Source organism: Phragmites australis, chromosome 9 (genome assembly GCF_958298935.1).
Source record: "Phragmites australis chromosome 9, lpPhrAust1.1, whole genome shotgun sequence".
NCBI classification, from domain to species: domain Eukaryota; kingdom Viridiplantae; phylum Streptophyta; class Magnoliopsida; order Poales; family Poaceae; genus Phragmites; species Phragmites australis.
In genome coordinates this window covers 16,876,066-16,901,729 of record NC_084929.1, presented here as the reverse complement: position 1 = coordinate 16,901,729, position 25,664 = coordinate 16,876,066, and the positions used below count along the sequence as shown (strand labels likewise).

Genomic DNA, 25,664 nt, shown 5'->3' with positions numbered 1-25,664 from the left:
CATTGACTGGGCTTAGGCCTATTTAAATTTAGGGTGTCACTTGACGATCGGCTGGTCGAAATCAAACGTGTGAATGGGTACGCGGTGCTTCTAATCCTAACCATCTAGAAGAGATTTGATGGTGGAGGGAGATAGATGCCTCAGCTCTGGCACAATTGAGGGTGACGGCGGGCTTGGGGCGGCGGAGGCTTGTTGGAGATGGCCCGGATCGGCTTTGTGCAGCGCAGACGTCGACGGTGAGCAGCGGAGCACTACCAGCGATGATCGACGAACTCATTTGAGGTGTCACGGGAATTTCGGGTGGCCTGCAACGGCTCAATGACGATGGCGGCCTTCGGCGGTATGGCAATGCGAAGCTTGGGCTCTAGGGCTTCACTCTCGCTGCAAGGAGGCTGGGGCATGTTTGCGGAGTGGTGTAGGGTGCTCGGTACGGGGTTATGTACATCCTGTTATGTACTTAGAAGTCAACAATAAACTCTTATACGGTTATATTATTGTGATATAATAATTAGAGTCAATAAAATTTTTATTATCGAAAAATAGGAACGCTAAGGGTTGTTCCTGTTGTCCAATTTTGCGCCGGAAAGCTGACAAGTTGTCATAAACTCAGAGTAAGACAGGTGTCGTTTTTGCAAGCATTACAATCTTACCCAATCCTTGTCGATTTTAATCGCTCTAATGGAATAGTACAGCGGAGCCCCTCAATCAGTGAGCACCCTATCCTTTCCTGGTCACTGTAGTGTTTGAGTGGATACTGCTGGCTGTCTGGCTCCTAGGAAACTATAGTATTAATCACTGAACCATTTTCCAAGAGAGTCGGTTTTTCTCACCTAGCAGAAAAGGAACAATATTGCTATCCACCACTAAAGAAAGATTTTACAGTAATAAAAACATTGGCTAAAGTGGAGTGATTTCAATGATTGCGTATTCTTTTCCAGTCCTTCATCACTGCACGCGGGACCCATCCCCACTAGCCGAAAACAATACCGGGTGCAGCTACCCGTTTACCGTGGGCCTCCTCGTCACAACGGATAAGATCAGACCAAAAGATCCCATCGCGCCGCTATTAAATCCGCCATCATCCATCCCGAGAACCGTACCGTCCCTATCCATCCCCAATCCACACTGCGAGAGTGCGAGGTAGATCAGACCAAGCAGCAGCTGATGGCGGTGGTGAGCGGCGGTAACGGTGGCGGGAGGCTGAACCCCTGGGCGGAGCCGTTCGTGCCGTCCGGGGTCCGGTACCGCGGCCTGCAGACGGCGGAGGCGGAGGCGGAGGCGGAGCAGGAGGTGGAGGACTTCTCCCCCGAGTGGTGGCGCCTAGTCGCCGCCTCCCCGGCCTTCCGCGACTGCTGGCTCCGCGACTACGGCGCCCTCGGCCTCCTCGACGTCGCCGACGATCTGGACGACGACACGGAAGTTGACAGCTTCCTCCCCGACGACCTCTTCTCCCCTCCGCCGCTGCACCGTGGTAACTTGCGGCCTTCGGCTCTAGCGGACTGCCTTTCTTGGTAACTGTTTCTGTGTTGTGGCGCTGACTTTGTGCGTGGTGTTTGCGCGGAGCAGATGGCGAGCGGGAGGAAGGCGCAGCCGGCAAGAGAGGTGTCAGCCTTGAGGTGGCGGCGTGGGGGATCGACAAGTGGTGGCGGGCGCACGGCTCGCCGCCGGAGGCCCCACGGTACGCGGAGAAGGCGCCGAGGAAGGTTGCCGGCGGCGCCAGAGTGAGCCCCCGCCCCATCCAGCAGCCACGCTGAAGGACCAACCTCGCACATACATCGATCCATCCATCCGGCACTGCCAGATCTTGGCACAAGAAAAATAGGCCCAAAAATGGCGTTGCTTCATTTCCCTTTTGCTTTTCTGTTTAGTCTTGCGTCGTTTTTGATTCAGCTCGAGATCGAATAGAAGATTCACTGCGCTCTAGATCCCTGTAAAAATGATGTAATAACATGTAGTGAGACTTTTGCTCTGAAGCTGGAAATGTCACTTCTTCTCTGAATTTTCACGCCTCTTTTGAGACGGGATTTCCTGATGGTAAGCTTTCTGCAAGTTTCCGCGCACCACTCAGTTGACATCACGTTGTTCGTTGTGGACCTAACGGTTGCTTACAAACCTTCCTATTAGTTGAATTTCAACTGAAATTATCCAAAAGCCATAGTGATTTAGTTCAATGTCTTGAGGATCTGGAGCTAAATCCGGTTACCGAAATAGACTAGATGCAAGTTTTTGCAGCTCGACTGCTCGAGTGCATCGACTTCGCACGCCGATTGAAAGAGTGCTCGGTACAGGAGACGAGAGAGTTAACAGAAGAGATTCCCTGGCTGTTGTCTTGGCAAAGCCCATGGGAACAAGGCCGTATTATCTTCTATGTTGGGCTTACCGTAATGGGCCGTACAAAACGATAACGAAGCTTGTGGCCCGACGCGGTTTTTATTTTTATATTTTTTTCGATTAAAAATTTAAATAAATAGATTTGTCATGAAAAAAATTGCAAAACAAACCTCCGTCTGCACAACATGAACAGTTTCGAAGTTCAATTTCTTCTCGTACCTTCTCTATTTAAAACAGTGATATTTTGTTGCTCCAAAAATTCTAAATTTTTTTTTACGTGTTCCATAATTCATGTGCAACCCATTTTAATTGAATTCACCCAAAACTAATGTGTAGAATTTAAACTAAAAAATGCTACTTTTATAACTTCTGGCAATTGTTAGGGTCTCAAATAAATTTCTAAAAAACTGGTAAAATTAATTAATATTCTTTTTATGTGATGTGATAATTTTTAAAATTATTTTTAGCACTAGGTTTATATATGTTTGAATTCAAATTAAGTTAAAAGAAGAATATCATATGAAATTATAAAAATACATATAAATGGTGCATTACAAAGGAATCTACTTTTTTACCATATAATCTAGGGCTGAAAATAATTTTAGAAATTATCACATTACATAAGAAGAATATTAGTGAATTTTACCAGATTTTTAGAAATTTATGTGAGGCCCCTAACAATTGCTAGAAGTTATAAAAGTAGCCTTTTTTGAAGAATTTTAGTTTAAATTATACACAGGATTTTTAGATGAATTCAATTAAAATAGGTTGCACATGGATTATGTAACACGTACAAAAAGTTTTAGAATTTTTGGAGCAACAGAACATCACTGTTTTGAATAGAGAAGGTACGAGAGAAATTGAACTTCAGAGTACTGTTCACCTGTTTACCGAGATTTACTGTTAGGAGTACTGTTTCATTGAGATTTACTGTACATGTAAAGGGCGGTAAGAGAGTGCAGTAGAAGTCTAGTTTTTAAATTTTTTTATGAGAAATCTATTTATTTAAATTTTTAATAAAAAAATATAAAAATAAAAAAGCTCGGAATTCTCATCTCATATATCGGGCGACCAACCCTGCCCTCGTCCCAATCACCTTTAAGATTTGTGCGTATGAAATTGAAGGCGACGATTCTCTCTTCCTCCTCCAGTCCTCCAGCGCCGTGGACTCCACGTCCTGATGACTCAGGATTCTAGTTGGATCTTTGTCAAGGGGAGGATTTATTTATTTGTGAAATTGAGATCAAAATTTGGACTAACTGTTTACCTGTTCACCGAGATTTACTGTTAGGAGTACTGTTTCACCAAGATTTACTGTTCATGTAAAGGGCGGTAAGAGAGTGCAGTAGGCGTATATAGTTTTACAATTTTTTTATGAAAAATCTATTTATTTAAATTTTTAATAAAAAAAATATAAAAATAAAAAAGCTCGGAATTCTCATCTCATATATCGGGCGACCAACCCTGCCCTCGTCCCGATCACCTTTAAGATTCGTGCGTACAGAATCGAAGGCGACGATTCTCTCTTCCTCCTCCAGTCCTTCAGCGCCGTGGACTCCGCGTCCTGATGACTCAGGATTCTAGTTGGATCTTTGTAAGGGGAGGATTTATTTATTTTTGAAATTGAGATCAAAATTTGGACTAAACATTAAAAGAGGGATGTAGTCCCGAACTCCCAATAAACTTTAGAAAGGGACATGCGTCACATGAGCCACATTTGCATTCATGGAAAAGGGCGAAATGATTAGCCCCAGCCTCCAGCTAGGAAACGAACGACCTGCGCTTCTCTCGTCACATCCCGTGGGAAAAATTGACTTGCTTGATGCTTTCCTTCGGCTCCATCTTCTAGAAGGGCTCGATTGACGAGCTATTACACTAGTATGGCTTTTTATCTCTTTGGGAGGAAGAATAGAAGCTTCTGTTGCGTCATTACAATTGTTTATGTTGATTAGTGGAAGAAATTGGCAGCAAAGGAATAAAGAACGAGGCATTGACCGGCTCAGAGTCTTCAAGCAGAAGCAATGGCAGATCGATGCTGGAGGATCTCACTGACCCTACCTCTCTCGTTGACGATGACTAGGGATGATTATCATATCTGGTCATCTTCTGATTTTCTGTAATTCTCATGATATATCTTCATCTTCAGAAACAGAATTCTTGTATAAAAGAAAATTACTTGTAGGTAAATAAGATATCGTGTAAATAGAGAAATTTATCTTTAAGAATAAGAATAAAAATTTCATAGGACATATGATACCCCTATATATAGGGTCTGGAGACCCTGTGGAGGGAAAATCAAGTCAAAAGAAAGAAGTCACAAGAAGCTGCTCGACTATATTAGATCTATCTACGCTAGCCACGCACCCTCTTGTAACAGCTACCATCAATACAAGATAAACAAAATGTAGAATTATTATCTCAAGGAGGCTCAAAACTGTATAAAACCCCTTTTATGTTCCTTTGATTCATGCTCCAGGCATCCTATATTTATTCTACAAATTCGTAAGATCAGCGGTTCACCAATCGTCGACAGCTATTTTACAAATTTATAAGATCCTCGAAATCCGTACATCTTCACACATGCAATGATTGCTCATTATTTCACTTTGATCGCTCGCTCTCTCACACACGCTCTCGCTCTCTATCTCTCTCGCCCATCGCCGGCCACCTCCACCACCTGCGCGCGATCCACATGGATCCGCTGTCGCCTCCACCGCATTCTTCAGGACGTCTCCCACAACTGCGTCCTCATCTGGGGAGGAGGAGGCCCCACCATATGAGGCGCCATCCACCTTGTTTGATTCCAGCATTTCGTCGTCGGGATGCCCTTTGTCGGACGACGAGGTGTGGAGCGAGTTTATCGACGAGCCATCGAGGGCCAATAAGGCAGACAAGCTCATCGGAGTCGGAGGAGTAGGAGGAGGAAGATGATGATGATCATTAGTAATGCTAATCTCCTTTAAATTAATGCATGAATATTTAATTTTTTTTGGTCCTAGATTGAGTATCATTACCAATTTGTAGATAGAACCGGCAGTGATAACAAAACAAAATGACCATAATGAGATCAAGAACTGGTAGTAATATATACAATCACTGCCAGTTCTGAAATCGGTAGTGATAATCCTGGATTATCTCTGCTGTTTATTTACTACTAGTTCAAAAATCAGCAGTGATATCAATTTTGAACCGACGTTGATGACGTTTTCTGTAGTAGTGTAACGTGATCGAACAAAATATTTATCTTTGCTGACCAAGTACTTGACCCATCGAAGCTTCCTTCCACGTATTGGTGGGGGCTTGACGATGACTACTAGATGATTACCATATCCGGACACCCTAGGGTTTCCCGCAATTCTAGGGACATATCTGTATCTCCAGGAAGGAGTTCCTGGATAAAATAAAACTACCTATAAATACTCAAGGTATCCCATAAACAGTAAAGTTTATCTCAAAAACAAGAAAATGACTACAGAGAACGTATGGCGGCCCCCTGTATCTACGGAGTCTGGGGACCTTGCAGAGGGGAAGTCAAGTCCGAAGAGAGAAGTCACAAGAAGTCACTTGACTAGGTTAGATAAATCTAGATTAGCCATGCACCCCCTTTAACAGAATTAGATTAATAAAAGACAAACATGACATAGGGTTATTATCCTAAGGGAGGTTCGAACCTGTCTAAAAACCCCTATGTGTGTTCCTTTGATTCGTCTATTTGATACCTCACTTATCTATTCTACATATCCATAAGATCGATGGTTCACCAATAGTTAACACCTGTTGGTTCATTGGCCAAGATAACGTATTCAACTGGTGGGCGTTATTCCTTCCTTTTCGAGCCAAGCATCTCAAACATGTAAACACTCGACAAATGCTATATAACTAGATCTCACAGCGCCACATCATCCAATTATATCGTGATCACGGATCGACTAGCCGTAAGCTAAGCTGAGGTTTCATTGAGCGAATTGTAGAGAGATAGAATGCGATATTTTGTGTTTAGTACGGTGGTTCTATCAGTGTGGTTCAACAGTAACCGCTACTGAAGACGTATTAGTGCCGGTTCTTAAACTCTTATGCGTGAACAACGATCGAGGAGCTAAGAATCGGCACTGATACAGTCACTATCAGTGCCGGTTCGTAGCTAGAACTGGTATTGATGTATCAGTGGCTACAAACCGGCATTGATGTATCAGTGCCTGTTCTAGCTAATAACCGATACTGATAGTGATTATCAATACCGGTTCTAGTCACGATCTGGCACTGATAATCAATATTAGTACTGGTTCTAGCCATAAACCACCACTGATAGTAAGTATCAGTATCGGTTCTAGCCACGAACCGCCACTGATGATTGCTACTGTCACAATTCATCTTAAAAAATTTATAACTTTTTCACACGAAGTCGAATGAAGAAAACTTTATATGAAAATTATAGCTCTCGATGAGATCTACAACTTTATAGTTGAATTTTTTTTAATTTGAGGTGATTTAAATCCCCAAATAATTATAACAAAGTTGTAGCAGTAATCGATGGAGATAAACTTTATATGAATATTGTAGAACTCGATGAGATGTATAACTTTGTAGTTGATAACTTTTCATTTAAGGTCATTTAGATATTCAAATAGACATTCAAACATTCGGTCAGAAGATGTCAAAAGAATTTATTTTACTACTATACTCACGAACAAACGATAGCTGAGATGGTTTGAAGGGTCGCACGCGTGCACCTGCTATAAGGTCATGAGTTCGAGTCTTGGTTGCCGTATGCGAGTCAATATTGCGTGACCTTGTAAATGTTGGGTGTGGTCGGGCGAGCAACCTCTGATCGGGAAATATTTTTAAACTTTTTTAGTACGAAAAACGTTAAATCGGGACCAACTATCAATACTGGTTACATACCCGACACTGATAATCACTTACTATCAATACTGAGTAATTAGTGTCGACTTAAAATCCATCACTGATAACGATTTTTAATTGACACTGATGAGAGCGTGGGTAGTAGTGAAGCTAAGACTATTCCCAAAGTATAGTATCACATTATTATATTAAAAATTATGACGTTAGATAGAGGGTAATAAATTGATGAGTACAAAGAACATCCTTCAATGTATAGTTTTCTATTGTTGTTTGTTAGACTCTTAAGATAATTAATTATTGTATATGTTAGGAACAATTATATCCAATGATAAAACCTATTATATCTCTTCATGGTTTTCTAGTACAACTTTTTGTTAATTTTTTACCGCGTCAGCAAAAACCAACCCACTGGTGGTAGGTCGGCAAGAAAAGTTTTCGGGCTGGCACCTGCCAGCTCCAATGATTGGTACGCACGGCAGGAGTAAATTAACAACTTATTCCAATTCATAGTGCAGCGAGCGTCAATCAACGCGTTCCCACTTGATTAGCGTCAATCACATGGAGTAAATTAACACCATCATTTGAGTTTGGTTAAGCGGCAATTAATCAGCAAACGAACGTACGAGCAAATTGATTAGGTCATCTTCAACGGCTTAAAAGGAGGCACGTGCTGGCAAATTCAACGAGGAGTAGATCGCACTGCTGTATCCATGCGATAATGATAAGCAGCACGCACCCTCACGCCACATATATAAATGCGAAACAAAAAATTTTGATCATAAAAATATCCTAGAGTATTTCTGTAATTCACACAATAACGTAGTTTTTCAGTCTTACTGACTTTTGTCTTGCTATATATGGAACTTTTTCACTCGGTTGATAAAAATCAGAATGCATCAAAAAAATTGTCAAATTGAATTTTTAATTAATAATGGTGTACGTCTGTTTAATTACTATTTTAATTCAATCTATTAAATAGTGGTGTGTACAAGAATTCCTTCACTTAGTTAAAGAAAATAAACAGTTATGAAGTCAAATAGAGTAATGTTTTCAGTGTCTTTTACTCACCGTAGACTAGTCCATTTCTCTATTTAGCTCACTCAGCATAAAGAAATTTATAAATAGATTAATAGTGCATTGTCAAATGTGAGCATTGAAATTTTGCTAGAAACTATAGACATAGAAGTATTCACCATAAAAAGAAGATCACTCGGGTTGAGAGCGATATGTTGATACTTCGACTTCTGGAAGAGTAATGTGGTGTAAAGAAATCTAAGTAAAACTAGCTTTCAAAATAGTTTTGAAGTAAATTTATAATGATAATGAATATTTGGTCAATATAACTTTCATATTAGTTTAATTAATATTTTAATTCAATATTAAATATTAATTATTTCATTTGAATTCAATATTGATGTTTTAATTAGCATTGCTAATTACTTAAATATTTAGCATTGTTAAGTATAGTATTATTTAATTTGCATTGTTAATTTATGTATTATTTATCGAGGGGCGTAATTAGTTATGTATTGTACATAATTCTAATTAGTTATTTTATTAGATGTACACTATTTAGCAGATATGATATGACTTTTCATATTTTTACGGAAAACGTCCTGCAGTTTTGCACAGGATGCTCGTAACAATTCATAACTGCCAGCATATAGAGAGTTCGGTTGAGATACCTAATGACCTAGATGGCCTAAAATCACATGTTATGAGTCTTTTGCGTGTGAACCAGCAATGCCATAGTGCTGTTCTGGAGGGTATGCGGCTACGACTTGTTTCAAACAGCTCGGTCGTTGTCCATACGTTGTTCGAGATGAGAAGGAACAATGCATGGGCTTTGTACTCATGCAATGCATTGGAGAAAAACTTTGATATGGGGGTGTACATAAACATAGTACCACGACTGGTGCAAGGTGATACAATGACTACCATAGAAGGATCAAGCCAACAGATGATGGATGAAGAGGACGGAGGGCATGTCAGAGAGGGCAGTTCCGGTAGAGAGGGAGCTAGAGTGGACACTTCTAAGGTAGATGTAGGATGCATGGATGATGAAGCTGGTGGTAGCGGGGATGAAGAAGCTGCTGATAACGATGACCCGGTGACTGCAATCCAGTACTTTTAGGTTGTTAGGCTACTGGATTATGCCGTTATTGAGTATAGCACCTTACCTAACTAGTGATACCGGAATAGCGACATCCAGGTTAGGAAATAGTTACATAATAGGGCGGATGTCATCCACTTTGTTAGCAACTATAATGTAATAACAAGAAGGGACCACAAGTGCACCTGGTCTAACCCTATGGAGTATGAGGTCATGTGTATTAAGCACCCGAATTGTCCTTACTTCATACGAGCACATATACCAAAATATGAGAACTATTTTGTGATCAGTAGACACACCCCATATACATGCAGTGAAGAGGCTATTAGGAATGTGAACCACGTCGTTGATGTGATGTTCATAGCCCAACTCCTCAACACTCTTGTTGGTACGGACATTTGTTTATCGCAAGAATCCATTATGAAGGAGGTGCAGACTAAGACGGGTATGCTGATCAATTACCACACTACGTGATGAGCGAAGTAGAAGGTGTTGAAGATGCTGTTTGAAAGCTTCGTGGAGTCTTACAACTATGCTCCGAGGCTACTGCAGAATATTACCATGACGAATCCAGGGACTCAGTGAGACATGGCGAAGCCGATCAAGCTAGAGGATGGGTCATAGAACACCCCTGACCGATACCTCATTAGGTTATTCTGGTCATTTAAACAATGCATCAAAGCTTTCAGACATTGCATGTCGGTTGTATGTGTGGATGCCATATTTCTGAGCGGCAAGTACTATGGTACCCTTATGACAGCGATAGCGATGGATGCAAATAATCAGATCATTCCTCTCGCCTTTGTAATGGTTGAGAGTGAGAACAATGATAGCTAGCTGTGGTTCCTCTCTTTGGTGAGGACATGTATCGTGGGATATAGGAAATGAGTTTGCATCATCTCAGACCGCAACAAGGGTATTCTGCATGTGTTGGACGTGCTACATGATGGTACAAATAACTCCATTGCATGGGCTGATGTGGAGAGAAGATGGTGTATGCAATACTTGGGAGCGAACTTGTACACAAGGTACTGTAGCAAATCTCTTGTAAAGAGATTCAAAGGGTTGTGTCTGCAGAATCAGTAGGTGAAGTTCAACGAGATATGGAGAGAGAGTTAAATGAGACTACTTGCAAGATAATGGCAGATCAACAAGCACAGGAGGACTATCTGCGAATGCAAATGGTTGGGGGACAAACTATCGTTAATCGTTCACATGCTACGTTTAGCTAGTGGATAGCGTGGAAGCCAGTGGAGCGTTGGACCCTAATCCATGACACTCACAGTGCCAGGTAAACACATAGACTTTAAATGATAATATTGTACCCTTTTATGCAAATAGACCTTCTAAAATTATTGTATCCCATGTTAGGTATACCATCATGACAACGACATAGTAGAGGCGTTCAACAATGTCCTAAAGGGAATACAGAGCCTCCCATTGTGTGCCATAATTGAGCTCATATTCTATAGAACGGCAGACTACTTTCGAGGCTGTAGTAATTCTACTATGACTTGCAGCACGTGGTTCGCATCTAAGCTGGAGGAAATCATATCCAGAAGGAGGAACAATGCACAATTTCATCGGACAAGGATCTACGACCTGGCTAACAATGAATTCGAGGTCATGTGCCACCGTGGGTATGCTTCAGGGTATAGTGCAGGGGACACTGTGCGCAATGTCAACTTGGGCTTCACGAGGAGAGGTGCACATGCCACAAGCCAAAACTACATCATATCCCGTGCTCGCATGTATTAGCCGCTTACAGGGACATGAGCGGCAATGACGGATCACAGTATGTAGCACCATACTTCACGATCGATGCATTGAGAAGCACATGACTTCCAAAGATGTGGGTATCTTATCCCCGAGCATGATGCACGGATCCTGAAAGGCCTATAGCCACGAGGCTGCAAGGTAACATAGATGAAGCAGATGCTGTTGACAGCCTATGCAAGTGCAAACTTTGCAAACAACCTGGCCATGACAGGAGGACATTCCCGATATGGCAGTAAACTATCAGGCCATTATCGAACTGTAGTGTATTAGAGTTGTTGCATTTTAGTTTATTGTTTGAAGTTATTCGCAATTATGATTTGTATTCTAAATTGTTACTCACCTATTAGTCGTACTACTTATTTTGTAATATATCGTTTGGTACTGACATTACATACGATGTTTTTTTATTGAACCATGAAGCTTTTTATTCACCTATTTATTGAACCATGAAGCTTGCAATATATTCTTATTTATTATTCACATACTTATTGAACCATGATGCTTGTAATATACTCTAATTTGTTATTCACCTACTATTGAACCATGTAGCTTAAAACCATTGTCATGGGTCATGATGGTCTTCCCGATCTTCTTCAGCAGCGGTACAACGAGAACCATCAGGGATGGATGATTTTCACAGGGCAGTAGGTATCACAATTATATGTGATTTTTAATTACCATAATAATTTGCTACTAACTCAGTACATGTATTGGATACCTTTTGCAGTTGCTTCCGTTGCGAGCCCGGAGTATCCACACGATTAAGGAGTTAGACCATTGATTCCATGAGCCACTCACATGGGCAGGACAACTACCTTTCACTCTTATGATGGCCAGAGCTCACATGGTAGGTGGTGCCAGGACACCTCTCCCGCCAATTGAGGAGTCACTGCTCACATGTCTCATGGACCGGTGGCGTCATGAGACGCACACGTTCTACTTTCTTTTTAGCAAGATGGATGTAACATTGAGGGACATGGCCATGCTAACTGGGCTGCTAATCAGGGGCGCCCTGTTAGTATTTTTGCGACCAGTAAAGGAGCAGTGGAAGGGTTACGTTAAGGGCATGTAATTATTTGTTATGTAATGTACTTCAAATATTGTAGTGCTATTCAAGCTTCATAGACCATCTGCATCTTGTAGGTTTGGTGTGCAATATGATAAAAAGGATGTTAGCTTCTCTATATCCTTGGGTTCATGGACTTTCATAGTTCGGTCCATGCCCATCGAATGCGGACGAGGCTACAATTTTACATCACTATAAGGTGTACTTGTACATCCTGTTGGGAGACATTATATTCTGCAACATGGCAGACAATTATGTTGTCCCCCATATTGTATGGTTAGCAAGTTAGCTCGTGTCATATCCTTATGAGCCGACATCTTATAGTTGGAGATCTGCTGTGCTAGCTGCCACGTACAGAGGATTATATGATGCAACCCAGTGATCAAATAATAGGGGATCAGTTATAGGCTACCTACACCTCTTACAGCTATGGAGTTAGGAGTACCTCCCGATTTGTCAGCCTTGGGTGCTCAAGATATACTATCCAGTCCCCAGCTTTGATGGTATTATAGATGACATAAGGCCTACGATGGGGTATCAATGGATGCATGCCAGGCTAAGATGGAGTCAGCAGCAGGACAATTGTAGCTACTCTTGGGTGATTAGTGATTTGGACGTCCTTAGCGCTGATCTCGTGGAGTGGGATCCATAGCGTGTGGCATGAGTGACCGAAATTGCGACTGGAGGGATCATCGCATCACATTATTAGCGTGACTCAGATTTATGGATGACCAAATGCTTTTTGTTGTACATGAACAATGTGGAAGCATATTCTCTTGAGCCTGTATAGAGGCAGTTCGGATACCGACAGGTGGTGCTAGACCTCCCCCATGAGACGCCAATCGGGCGCACGAGTAAGTGTGTTATTGTAGGTAGCATTAGTACCTTTTGTGATCTATGTTAATAAATTATATCTGTTTCATTCATGCATAGGAGGAGCGCACAAGGGGGTGGAGGTATGCGGGACTAGACATCCGTGAGTGCCGAGCACCTATAGAGGTGGACAAAGTTAGCCGCGGTGGATGTCGTCATTCCTGCTAAACAATACGACAACACCACATACTGGGAGTACCTTTCATGATACCGTCTGTGCACGTGTACCACCTTACTCAGCGGACTTGTAGAGCTGGGCCTAAGACCCTTCCTTAAGGATCATACCTGCCTTCTTCATGTTGTAGTAATTTGTGGTACTTATAACGATTTTTAATGGTTAAACATCTGTATTACTAACATGGCCCTCATCTTATACATACCGAAGAGGCGTACGAGATACATACGCAGGCGAAGCAAGCTTGTAGGGAAGCAAGCAGGTCATCAACACGTAGGGATCGGAACCCTCTCCGGGACTACATAAGGACGAGAGGGTCTAGCTTCCTGTCCGCTATACGTGATCAAGCTGGTTGTGCCCCGCATTGGAGGGGGTATGACCTACCAGCCATGGACCCGTCCGGTGCCTCCCACAGCAGGCGCTCATCTAGTGCCCGTGACGAACCCATTCGGGAATAGTCACAAGAGGCACCTTCTGCTTTGGAGCATCGTGAGGAGTGCACGCAGGCTCATGCACCCAAGCAATATACACTGGGTTCATAGGCTCCGCAGCGGACACAACCTTCTCAAGCTACGCTGACACCTCCACCTACAACATCGACTCGTCATGAGGATGTTGTTGACTGCACGTAGCAGATGCCTGACTAGAGAGGCACCAAGCTCTTCGGTGCACAATACCTCCAATATCCTAATGCACATGGGGGTTCACAGTGGTACCAGCAGGGCGAGCCTTTGGCACACCAAACTCTGTCGGAGCACGTTCTAGGGGTGTCCGCACTGCCTCATGAGGATCCTTCTTCATGGTACATGCACGACAAAGTTAGCGGGGTAGGATACACGTTCGGTGGGTGTCCCATAGGGTAGGACATTGATGATGACGAGCAATGGAATACGATGTAGGGGCCAGTGCAGGCAGCTGGGATGAGGGCCACATACCCACCAGATGCGTACACTCCTGAGGATTGCGTGCGATGTCATAGTCATTGAGTCGTTGGTGCACTTATTTGGTGCACTTGTACTTGTTAACGACACATGCATTATTAAATTTATTATCATACTCATTCTTATTATGTATTATTCACTGTATTGTTAATTTAATTATTTTTAATTTATATAATATTTTTCAAATAATTCAGGCACACAATTTATGTTATATTTGTCAAATAATTGTGATATTTAATACTTGTTTAATATTTCTTAAATAATCAGGGATTTGTGCTTTGGTACAGAGTCATAACGTTACAGTGAAGGATCAAAAAATCTATGGCGAGATCTTCGAGTACAGGTTTTCCATAGACACCTATAACGATCTATATAGCACTTAATGCCTCAATGTAGGTTGTGCGTAAAGGAAAGGATGATCCCTTTAAGCAGAGTAAGCTAATCCAAGACGTGGCCAAATTGCACGTAAGACCTTTATGTTTTGTGTTAACCGCTCCGCTCCAATATATAACCACCGAGAACCTTAGGGCCCTCTTCCACGAGCAGCGTCAAACATATCTCAGAGTGTGCGAACTGGCCGACCATCTTTCGGTTCTAGGTTTCTCTAGGAGGCAAAGAACAATAGTGATGTTACTCGACCAGTATGCATCCCACATTCAGGTTCGTAATTTCCTCTGTGCTCACCCTACTTATCTTTTTTCCATTGATTCAAATGCTCCTCTGTTGTGTTAGGTGTTCCCAGAAGACGTATAGTTGATCAACAAAGACATCACAAACTTCTTGGTGATGTATATGCTCTTCGGTGGGGGTGTTATTCCTGGTTCGCGTAGAAGACAATTACGATCAGCGAACTTAAGGGGTACAGGGGTGCCCTCTACTACTCATCTACAAAATGACGAGGACGACGAGGTTGATGATTTCATGCCCCCAATGCCTTGACGTTCTAGTAGTAATACAGGAGAAGGTTCAATGATCATTGTAAGAGAACATTCACATACCATATCGAGATGGCGTACAACCGACAAGGAAATAAGACCTGCTATTACCGTGATAGCTCAGGATGACGACGGCGATGATTTCATGCCACAACAACCCCTCCCTCCGAGGCCTCCATCTTCGGAGAATATTGGTGACCCTGAAAATGATGATGGATTTGCTGGTACCCATCCTTACAACTTTCCGTTACCACCTCAGAGACGACAATCATCTTACCTTTATAGCATTGATTGGCAACTGGCATTCTTCCGCTAATTTGCGTCGCCACTTTCCTCCGTCATCTTGACATGATCTAGGTATTCAACATCTATGTACTATAAACTATGCAAATGACAAGCATGACTATTTATTTTGTTTAGGAACTATTTGTGAACTATTTGTCTAATCAATGTGATGGTAAGCTTATTATATTAACATACTATCCAATCACAAATTGTTTCTAACATATGAAAGTTATTTGTGAACTCGGGCTTTTGACACGCCAATGTATCACTAGCACCTTAGGACTAACATTAATTGCGACTCTAAAATCAACAATGTGATTGTATGAACCTTTTAACCTCGGGTTGTGCTTGCTTTGGGATGAATCCTTAAAGCAAGCTTCGAATTTGGATTAACATCAAAGAGATAGATGTTACTTCTACATCCCCTCAAAATCAACAGCTTCCACAGGGAATGCTTTCATAAGAAAAACGAGGAATCCTCTTTTCGACTCTAACTCCCCCACTCCAGTAGAATTCTATACCTCCGTACAGAGGCAACAATAACTCATTGCTGAACTTTTACAGAATGAAATGACTACACCAAAACAATAACTTTTATAGGGAATTTATGCTAAGCATCATTGCCATAATTTTTCTAGTTTTTCTAGGGATCCAATGCTCCAACCCCCAGCCAAGCCCATGCACTCAGTTCAAGCATCAGCCCTTAGCCATCATAAATAACGCTACACTCATCCATGGATAGACTAAGCTTCACCAAGCCCATCCAGAAAACATTGGGATATTTTCATCCAGGGATCGAACCGTCGATGTGCTTCTATGGCGACCCTTGTAGGCTTCGTGAATCACAGGACATCTCCTACACCTATGGCCTACACTTCTTTATATGTTCCAACTACCACCACAACAAAGCCTCGATATGGACCATACGAGTACCCACCGGTATAGCGACGTATATCACTAATGTGGCACTTCCCGTATAATTTCATACATTGTCTTACTAATCTACCCTCTTATTTCATTTGTCCAGTCTCCTCCATCTATCTGTAACTTCATAGCATGGCTGGACATGGAGTAAAATACGCACCAGAAGTGGTTGGTCGACATGAGCATGCAGTGGATGAGGAAAACATACGAATGCCGGGAGTACGAGCAACAACCGGAGAAACTACAGCTCAAGTGTCAGGAGGAGTGTATGAGGAAGGCAGTCAAGGAGCGCGTCGTGGCTGAGGCACGTGAGGCAGAGAGGGAAAGGAAGAGGGAGAGGGCCCACCGCTCTGATGCCATACGAATGGGCAAATATCCTAGGTGCACTCAGTAGAGAGCATCTATTATAATTCGGTCTATTTTTATTCTCTAAGGTATGTTTGGTTTAGCAGCGATATGCTATTAAGTTAGTCTTTATGCGTACCGTACGTACCAATATTTGTTGTCGTCATCCCTTTATGGTTAGGGTCCATTCACGTAACGACAAAAAACCCCATATCACATATAATATTTATCAGTGTACGTAATATCTATACAAAATTATATGATAATCGTACTTCATAACTATTATTGTTTGAAAAATTAGATTTTGTATCCTACCGACGTTACTTCCTAAAAAGTAATCTACACAAATAGATTAAATAAATAACAAAATATTGAGAAAATTACGTTAGAAATAAATTTACACATACTCATTCAGTTCTTTTCTTTATTTATTCGCTCGTGTCTTGATAAAACTAAATTGTGCTACAAAACTAGTCCGCTAATATTTTAATTGCGAAACAGAATAACACGGGAGTTAAAAGAACGACAAAAATAAAATGACGTGACTCGACACGACCAGCGCACCGAAAGCGCTGACCCAACGCGACGTGAGCAGCTGGTCAGGTGCCGAATACGGTTCTATTCACCGTATTCGGTACATAGAGTTTTGACACTAAAGTACCGAATACGTTGAATAATATTGTATTCGACACCTCAGATGTCGAATACAGGAGTTTTCAATACCTTAGATCCGGAATCGATTTTTTGATATTTATAGTACCAAATATAAATACTAGATTTATAAATACACCGATATATTATCTATTTTGATAAATACGATAATATTTGTTGCTTATTTTTTGATTTTTGCCCCCTGAGTACGTACGTTCTCTACTGTCGGTGCAATGAATCAACAAATCTCTTTTCTAATTAGCTGAAGACCTACGTGTGTACATAGCGTATATGTGTATATGCAACAAAAGCCCATACGCGTCAGGCACGGCGGTACGCGTACACCGGCCGTAGAGTGGAGAGGTGGACTCTCGCTGCGCTTCGCTTGGCTAGCAGAGGAGCGACTCGACGAAAAAGTCGTCCCGCGGCTCGTCCTTGGTGCGCTGCTGGAACGCGCCGCCGCCGTAGCTGCCGTACCCGGCCCCGGCGCCTGAATTGCAGAGCATCTCATGGGTGTACGGCTGATGGCCCTGGCCCATCGCTGCCGTGGCGTCGGAGACCGGCGCCGGCGCTGGTGCGCGGCTGGCGGCGCCGCGGCCGACGGGGACGTCGTGGTTGTGCTTGCCCTCGTAGGTGGTGATCACCGAGCGCTGGTCTTGCGACGCGCGCTCGACGTGCTTCCGCACCGGGCAACCCACCGTCGTGCACTTGTAGTAGCTCCTGATGATCAGAATAAAGATGACACGGTTAGATTGAGCTCGCCGTATGAATTAACACAAGAACAGATTCCAATCAAAATCGCATGAGTTCTTGGTCGAGTTACGTACATACACTGGTAGTGATACAAGGTAATTAATCATTAATCGATTCTCACCTTGGGTTGGGGTTGCCCTTGACAACCTTCTGCCCGTACTTCCTCCACCGGAAGCCGTCGTCGAGTATGTCGACGTCGCTCAACGTCTGCACCACCAGCCTCGGCTCCCGCACCGGCTTGCCGCCGGCGCCGCCAGAGCTGCCCTCGTTGTCAGTGTCCTCCTTCCTGATATCAATTACGCGCATGCATATATGAATCCAACTATCCAATACGCCAGCAATTCAATCATAAACATATAAGGTGCTATCTTGAATTGTGAATCATATGATCAAATTACCAGCGTTTGGCATCGGGCTCGTCGGCGTCGCACCGCTGCGACCCGTTCTCCGCCTCATCGTCGCCGAACGTGACGGAGGAGTTCTCAGGCGTCGCGCCGGAGTGCTCCGGCCCGCAGCCCGCCGCGGAGAGGCTGTTGGCTTGGTCCTCCGCCACGCCGGCTGCCACGCCAGAAGAGGAGTTGCGGCGCGTGGAGAGCGGCTTGGGGTGGTTGTGCGCGCCCTTGTAGACAATCTGCGTGATGCGGCCGTCGGCGAGGGAGCGCTCGACCTTCTTCTTCATGGAGCAGCTATGGTAGGTGCACTTGTAGTAGCTCCGCGGGTTCTCGCTCCCCTTCACCTGCTTCTGCCCGTACTTCCTCCAATTGTACCCGTCCTCAAGCTTGTTGTTGCTGTTGCCGCCGCTGCTCTTGTTGCTCGAGGCGACGATGCTCTTGCTCACCGCTTCCACCTGCTGATCCTGCACAACCACGCATGTGAGTGTGAGCTACTACTACTACATACTGGAATATGTCACAGTCTCACAGCTAGCTTGAGCCAGTTAATCACGAATGGATCTGTGTGTGTTGTTACCTTAAAGGAAGGAAAGGAAGTTGTCGGCGTGGCCATGGCGTTGGAGCCGGCCGTGTGGAAAGAGAAGTCGGAGAAGCCGCCTGCTGCTCTGCTCTCCTCCTGCTGGGAGGTGATCAGATCGGCGGCCCGCTTCCAGTCGTACCTCTGCGCCGGGATCGCACCGGTGGTCGGAGACGCCAAGATGTTAGAGGCGGAGGTAAGGAGGACCGGGGAGTCGAGCAGCTCGGCGGGGCTGAGCCCGGCCGGGATGGCGAAGTATGACGACGGCGACATAGGCGGCGGCGAGAGGGGCAGGCTGGGCGGCTGCGCGGACTTGAACTTGGGCACGCCGTTGCCGCTCCTGGCCCGCGGGAACAGCCCCCTCGGCGACCGCTCCTCCGTGCCGGCGAGCATGTCGGCTGCGCCGGAGCTGAGCAGCTCGGTGAAGGAGGTGATGAAGGGCGGCGGCGTGAACGTGAACCCGTGCTCCAAGCTCCCCGTCGAGGACGCCATGGCGAGCGGAGCAGCGCAGAGCAGAGCAGCGGAGGAGACGAGACGATACGGGGAGGAGAGGCGGACGGGAGTGGTTGCTTGGTGGCTTGGCGCCGCATTAAGTAGCGGCCAGTTGTGGGTGCGCTAACTGGGGCCACGGCGGGGTAAAGCGCCGGCAGCGGCGATGGTGGGACGATTATTAAATTTCGGCTTCACGGATATGTGGGGCTACAAATATGTGGGGTCTAGGCATCAGTGGGATTGGAGAATGAATGTGAACGTGGTGGAATTGGGGTGCTTCTAGGAAGGAGGGGGTTTGACGCGAGGTGTCTGTGTCAAAGCTCGTGCGGTTTGACCGGTCAGCCGAGGCGGCGACGTGGGGGTTCCGGGAAGGCAAGGCCGTGTGGGGCCGGGCACGGACGAGAGAGTCGTGTGGCGTGTCCCCACGGCTCGCCAGGGGTGGGTTTCAGGCTTTCAGCTCGAATGGGAAATGGACGGACGGATGGGTGGGACCCAGTGGCTGTGATAGTGGCGATGGGACAAAACTGAGCTTTTCTTTTCCCTTCAAATTTCTAGTTTTGACATATTGATCAGTTAGTTAAGAGAACTTTTAAGTGTTTCATGCTCAAATAAGTGGTATTTCCTTGTGGTTGCAACGCATATAAACACATATATAGTCGAGAGCTAGTAAACTCTATATTGATCATTACCGTTCCCACCACCGTGGAAAGCAATGGCGGCGGCGATGATCAATATATAGAGTTACCGGTGGTGGCGACGGCCAATGGCAGAGCCAAGCAGCCATCGTAGCGGCTTCTCTCCCTCCCTTTGCACCTCCTTTTTTCTCTTATAGGTTCTAGTGGTGGCGACCGTGTGGTTGCAGGTGAGGCTGGATCCACACGCTGCCGATGGGATCCACAAGTCGCTGATAAGATCTGCATGTGGACAGCCAAATTTGCGCGCCGTCGATAGATCTGCATTTGGGCGGCTAGATCCACGCACCGCCCATAGGATAATGGCATCGGTGGTTGGATCCATGCGCCGATAGCAGGACCCACGCGTGGGTGGCCAGGTGCTGCTCGCTGTCGCTGAAATCCACGTAGCGGGTTGGCTGGGGTGCAGTGGCGGCACGACTTCCCTTAGTAGGGTTGGCATCCTCTTTGTCTGTGCAGCTGGTGGGGTGCGTAGGCTCTGAGCGAAAGCCTTGCCCAGCTTTTTGTTGGTTCCGGCCATGGCCATTAAGCTGTCATTGTGGTGCTCCCACCCTCCACCTCATGGGGGGTTTTCTAGGTGAAAACCCAGTTCTAGCTCTTCGGACGGGCGTCAATAGCGTTTTCTATGTCGTGTTTGTTGGGAAACGGGTTGGCTACACTACTCTACCGTATTCACCTAGAAAATCATGCAACTAGGAGATCATAAATCGTTACCACTTGATGTGTAGTGCAGCGAAAGAAGAGTTGGAGTAGATCGATCCAACGTCATGTGCCTCAAACTCCTTGAGCAGCTTCTTGATCAGATCCGCGACCAGCCCCACATAGGTGGTCACGCTCCTCGACTAGCTCTGATAGGTGGTTGTGCTTCTCATCCAGTTCCTCGACTATTTCCTCGAGCAGGTCTCTAGCGTCCTCAACCAGCTCCGAGTGGTCGCGTCATGCTCCATGACCAGGCGAGCAGGTATGTTGACCAGCTTGTCGACCAACCGAGTAGGTCCTCGACCAGCCAGACAGAAGCGTCGCAATCTTCATGCTGAGGAGATCAGCGCCATAATAGCAGCAACGCCTCTACGGTATCCACACATACTGGGCAGGATCACTGAGCGCCGATGTGCTAGCACCATGCATACGGCTAGGGTTTTGGGAGATCGTGTGTAGGGTTGTGGCTAGGGCTTTGGAGTGGCTCACCTCTTCACGCCCCACACCACGCATCTCCTTATATATAGCTCGCTAATGGGCTCCTACGTTGGAAGCCCTTTAGGACTCTAACATCACATGGATCACAATCCAATCAAACCCATATACTAATCCAATTCATATGTTATGTTCTAACCTATTAAGTATGTGACCCGTTAGGTTCATGTACAAACAACTACGACTCGAAAACCCTTTACAAACTGAAATCAATAGTGGTCCCTAGTAGGACATGTTGACTCCCTAATATATAAAAAGATCATATTGATTGAATCTTGATATACACATGCACCGATCCCTTCACCTCACGATACCAGTCAAGGTCAAGACAAGATACATGCCATCCTTGTGATAGCTCGACCATTTATTCGATCAAGTAGTCGATTCATCATGGTTAACTCTTTAATCATATTAGCATGGCCATGCCCTTTTCTAATCCAACTATCTCTAGGGGCCCAGAGATATCTCTCCCATTATCAAGGAGCAAAAAATTCCATCTTGATCGCTCACACCCTATGACATGTTGTTGGGGGGTTTCCATCAAGGACCCCTGACGTCCCCTTGGCTTGGCCAGTTTAGGCTCGAGGATCATCAAGCTCAGGACCCCTCTGGGACCCCATGGCTTCGGAGGGGTCCCGAAGGCCATGCCTACGGGCCCCTCCTAAACCAAGAGACATCGGCTCTTCAGAAAGATCAATCAGGAGGGGCCCCGTGGGTCGCCCCCCACTTACAGCCAAATGGTCGGCATTTAATACCAGTCAAGTGGTCACCGCCTAACACGATGGGGCAAGAGGTGGCCGCTTGACAAGCTGGTGCAGTGCGACGTTGGAATAAATGACCAACCACTAGGACAACCGTCTCACCAGCCGTAGCCATGAATGATGGGGTTGTCCCTATACCTTGTGATACATTAAACAACTTGTATCTCTATCAGTCTCATATGGGCATATTTGTACATTTAGACTATGGATAACAGTATAAATACAAACCCTTGGCCACCGAGCCAAGGGGGCAGATTTCCCTGGAAATGAGTGGTGTTCTATCCATCTGCACTTCTCCTCTAAGCTTGAGCCATTCCAGTGAATTTTCTCTTGCCGCACATTGTTCATGGAAGACATTTTATTTTCCCAATAGCTAGCGCTGTCCGTGAGGAGAGAATACATGTAGAAGCACTAGGAGAGATAGGATGCCACCAAAGAAGAAGATGGTCACGGTGGCGGCCCAGGCGGTCGACTCCCCGGCCATGCTGGTGTGAAAGTCCACATGGTTGTTGTCGGTGTATCAAGAACCGGGGGTCCCTGAGTCCCGAGGCCAGGCCAGCCATCCGCCACATGGCACCATCCCGCGAGGTCCCTCCTGTGGGGTGAGAAAAGTTCAAGTCCCGGGAGAAGGTGCTCGGGGCCACAGTCACTGGTCCACGAGCACCCCAGTTCCCCGATGATCCATAGAGTCTAAGTACCGGGAAGAAAGTGCTCGGGGAGGTGCCCGGTCACCCCCGAGCGCCCTAGTCCCCCGACGATCAGAAGAGCTAAGTTCTGGGAGAGAGTGCTCGGGGCTGTGTGTGGCAGCTCCCGAGCGCTCGGCTCCACAAGGATCCGCGTAAGAGTGCTCGGGAGAGAGTGCTCGGGGCTGCACGTGGCAGCCCCCGAGCACTCGGTTCCCCGAAGGATCGTGCAAGAGTGCTCGGGGAGGTGAACAGTACCCCCGAGTACCCGGTACCCCGAGGACAATGATAGGCATTCTCGGGAGAGAGTGCTCGGGGAGGTGAACAATACCCCCGAGCACTCGGTGCCCCGACGACCCAGAAAGGCCCCCGAGGGGCCCGCCAATGAGGTGTCCATCAGTCAGAGGTCCGAGGCCGCATTTAATGAGCGTGCGTGGCCTGACATCTCCAACTACTCCCGCCGCAGTGTCAGTTCCTGCCATGTTTTGGCAGAGAAGGCGTGGGGCTATTAATTGCACGGGTCCCGTCCCGTATCATCCGGCTTGTCTCGGGATAACATCGCAAGGATCAAGGCATTCCGTCTGCCGCCCTGCTGTGGCAGAGGAACAAGACAGGGCGGGCACACCGGGTTGCTCTGCGGCTACCCGGTGGGCCCTTTCCATGGCGCCCGTTGCCAGGGCGTTTGTGGTGACAGCTGACCGGGCGTGCGGCGTTTTTTCCACCCCCTGGTCACTTCACCCAGAAGATATGATGACGCCTTTCCCAGTCATGGCGTCTTGGAACTTGTGCCCCCTCCTTCCCGTTCGGGGCATGTCTCAGCCGGCAGATGCTTAAAAGAGCCAGCAGCACAGAAGAGGAGAGGATCGGACAACACAACCCAATCGACGGACAAGCCAACAAGAGACCGCAAGCACCCAAGCATCAAGAACCGAACCATAGATGAACACAAAGCACAAGGGACAGTCCCTGCCGAAGAACAAGGAGCCTCAAGCTCTTACTTAGGCTGATATTCTTGTAACCAGCAACATCCTTGAGGGACTTCCTCAGGACAGTTATTGCATCCACACAGGAGTAGGGTATTACGCCCCCGTGCGGCCCGAACTTGTCTAAATTCCGGTGCATTTACTTCTTTCTGCACTAGGTCATCTCCCCCACCACCGGTCGTTATATTTACTCTCATTCATTTCTCCGACAAACTTATTCAGGATCATCCCCCCGGCCGAATCTCTAAAAAGGGGTCTCTCGAGATCCCTGCGACAGGAGTTAATCCTCTGACAGCTGGCGTGCCAGGTAGGGGGGAACATCCCTGAATCTGTTTGTTTGTTTTCTTCCACAGAAAAAATGGCCGGTGGACACCGCCTCCAGCGTTCTGGCTCCAGTTCCAGCGAGGAAATGCAGCCCCTCGAACAGGAGGCCCAAGCCGCTGCTGCGTCCCAGCAGCAGCCGCGATCTGCACGCGCGGCGTTCCCTTCCTAAGGGGACCAAGACGCTGGGCCCAGCAGGGCCGCCGTCGCCGCCGCCAGTGCACCATCCGACCCCCAGCTGATGGTTGAAACTCCGGCCGCCAGGTCCGTCTCTGGACAGCGCCGGGTGCCTCTCCGGCGTAGGCTCGCTTTCAGCGAGGCCAGCCCCGAGAGCGCGCTGCTTGCGACGCACGCTCTCCTCAGGCATCCGCCTGTTCAGGCGACTCCGGAAACCCCGGAGGGCCGCTGGATCCAAGAAGTCGCTGCCCTGGTTGGCACTGCTCGCCGCCAGGTGCTGGCCGAGAGTTCTCGTGCCACCACCCAGCGTGGCGCCGCCAGAACCGGCCCATCAACGGGCAACGTTCGCATGGGCCGGGGGGCCTCCAGGCGGAGAGCCACCCCCCTGGCCGCGTCCGAAGCCTAGGACCTCCGCTTGCGTCTCAACGAGCGGAGGGGCCACGAAGATGCGCGCGTCACTCTCGAGCGCCTGCGGGAGATCCGGCAGGAGGCCAAGGCTGAGGACCAGGCTTCCTCTTTTCCGGCCCATGATCGCCAGGATTCCCCGTCTCACCGGCGTTCACCGCCAAGGAACGCCACCCGCGCCACGGGGTACGGCACCGGCTGCCGTGCCTTCTCTAGTGAGCTCCGACGGGTCAAATGGCCCTCCAAGTTCCGCCCTAAGCTGCCGGAGAAGTACGACGGGTCCATCAACCCCGTTGAGTTCCTCCAAATATACACTACGGCCGTCCAGGCAGCCGGTGGCATTGAAAAGGTGATGGCAAATTATTTCCATGTTGCCTTGAGGGGCTCTGCCAGTTCTTGGCTCATGAACTTACCCCCAGGATCTATTAGCTCCTGGGATGACCTCTGCCACCAGTTTGTGTCTAATTTTCAGGGCACGTTCATGCGCCCCGGCTTGGAGTGCGACCTCCACGCCGTCAAGCAACAGGAGGGGGAGACGCTGCGGCGCTTCATTCAGTGCTTCAGCCAGGTCCGTAATACCATCCCGTGGATAGCCCCCATGCTGTCATCGTCGCCTTCCGGCAGGGCGTCCGCGACGAGCGGATGCTTGAAAAGCTAGGTACGCACGAAATCGAAACCATTGCGGAACTCTTCGCACTGGCCGACAAGTGCGCCAAGGCGGCGGAGGCCCGGGCATGGCATGCTCCGTGCCCCGCCGCCGACCAACCAAGTTCTTCCCGCTCCGACAGGCAGGAAAAGAAAAAGAGAAGAAAGCGCGAAGCCGCTTCTGTTGAACCGGCCCAGGGCCCCACCCATAGGCCGGCCCAAGAGCCCGACCGCCGGAAAGAACACCGGGCGGCGCCGACAGACGGCCCGCGCCCACGAGAGCCCCGGCCAGGGCCCCTCCTAGGGCT

General features: G+C 46.8%; 2 protein-coding genes across 2 annotated transcripts; one reads left to right on the top strand and one right to left on the bottom strand.

Moving 5' to 3' along the window:
- The first annotated feature begins 1,077 nt into the window (after positions 1-1,077).
- LOC133928691 (protein EARLY RESPONSIVE TO DEHYDRATION 15-like) lies at positions 1,078-1,999 on the top strand. The gene is made up of 2 exons (XM_062375137.1): positions 1,078-1,471; positions 1,567-1,999. The coding sequence occupies exons 1-2, from the start codon at positions 1,165-1,167 to the stop codon at positions 1,752-1,754; spliced, it is 495 nt and encodes a 164-aa protein (XP_062231121.1). The 5' UTR covers positions 1,078-1,164; the 3' UTR covers positions 1,755-1,999.
- A 15,516-nt stretch (positions 2,000-17,515) lies between these two features.
- Positions 17,516-19,649, bottom strand: LOC133928690 (probable WRKY transcription factor 26). Its single transcript, XM_062375136.1, has 4 exons — positions 19,004-19,649; positions 18,433-18,890; positions 18,156-18,320; positions 17,516-18,001 (listed from the first exon to the last, which is right to left on the bottom strand). The coding sequence occupies exons 1-4, from the start codon at positions 19,493-19,495 to the stop codon at positions 17,671-17,673; spliced, it is 1,446 nt and encodes a 481-aa protein (XP_062231120.1). The 5' UTR covers positions 19,496-19,649; the 3' UTR covers positions 17,516-17,670.
- Positions 19,650-25,664: the final 6,015 nt, after the last annotated feature.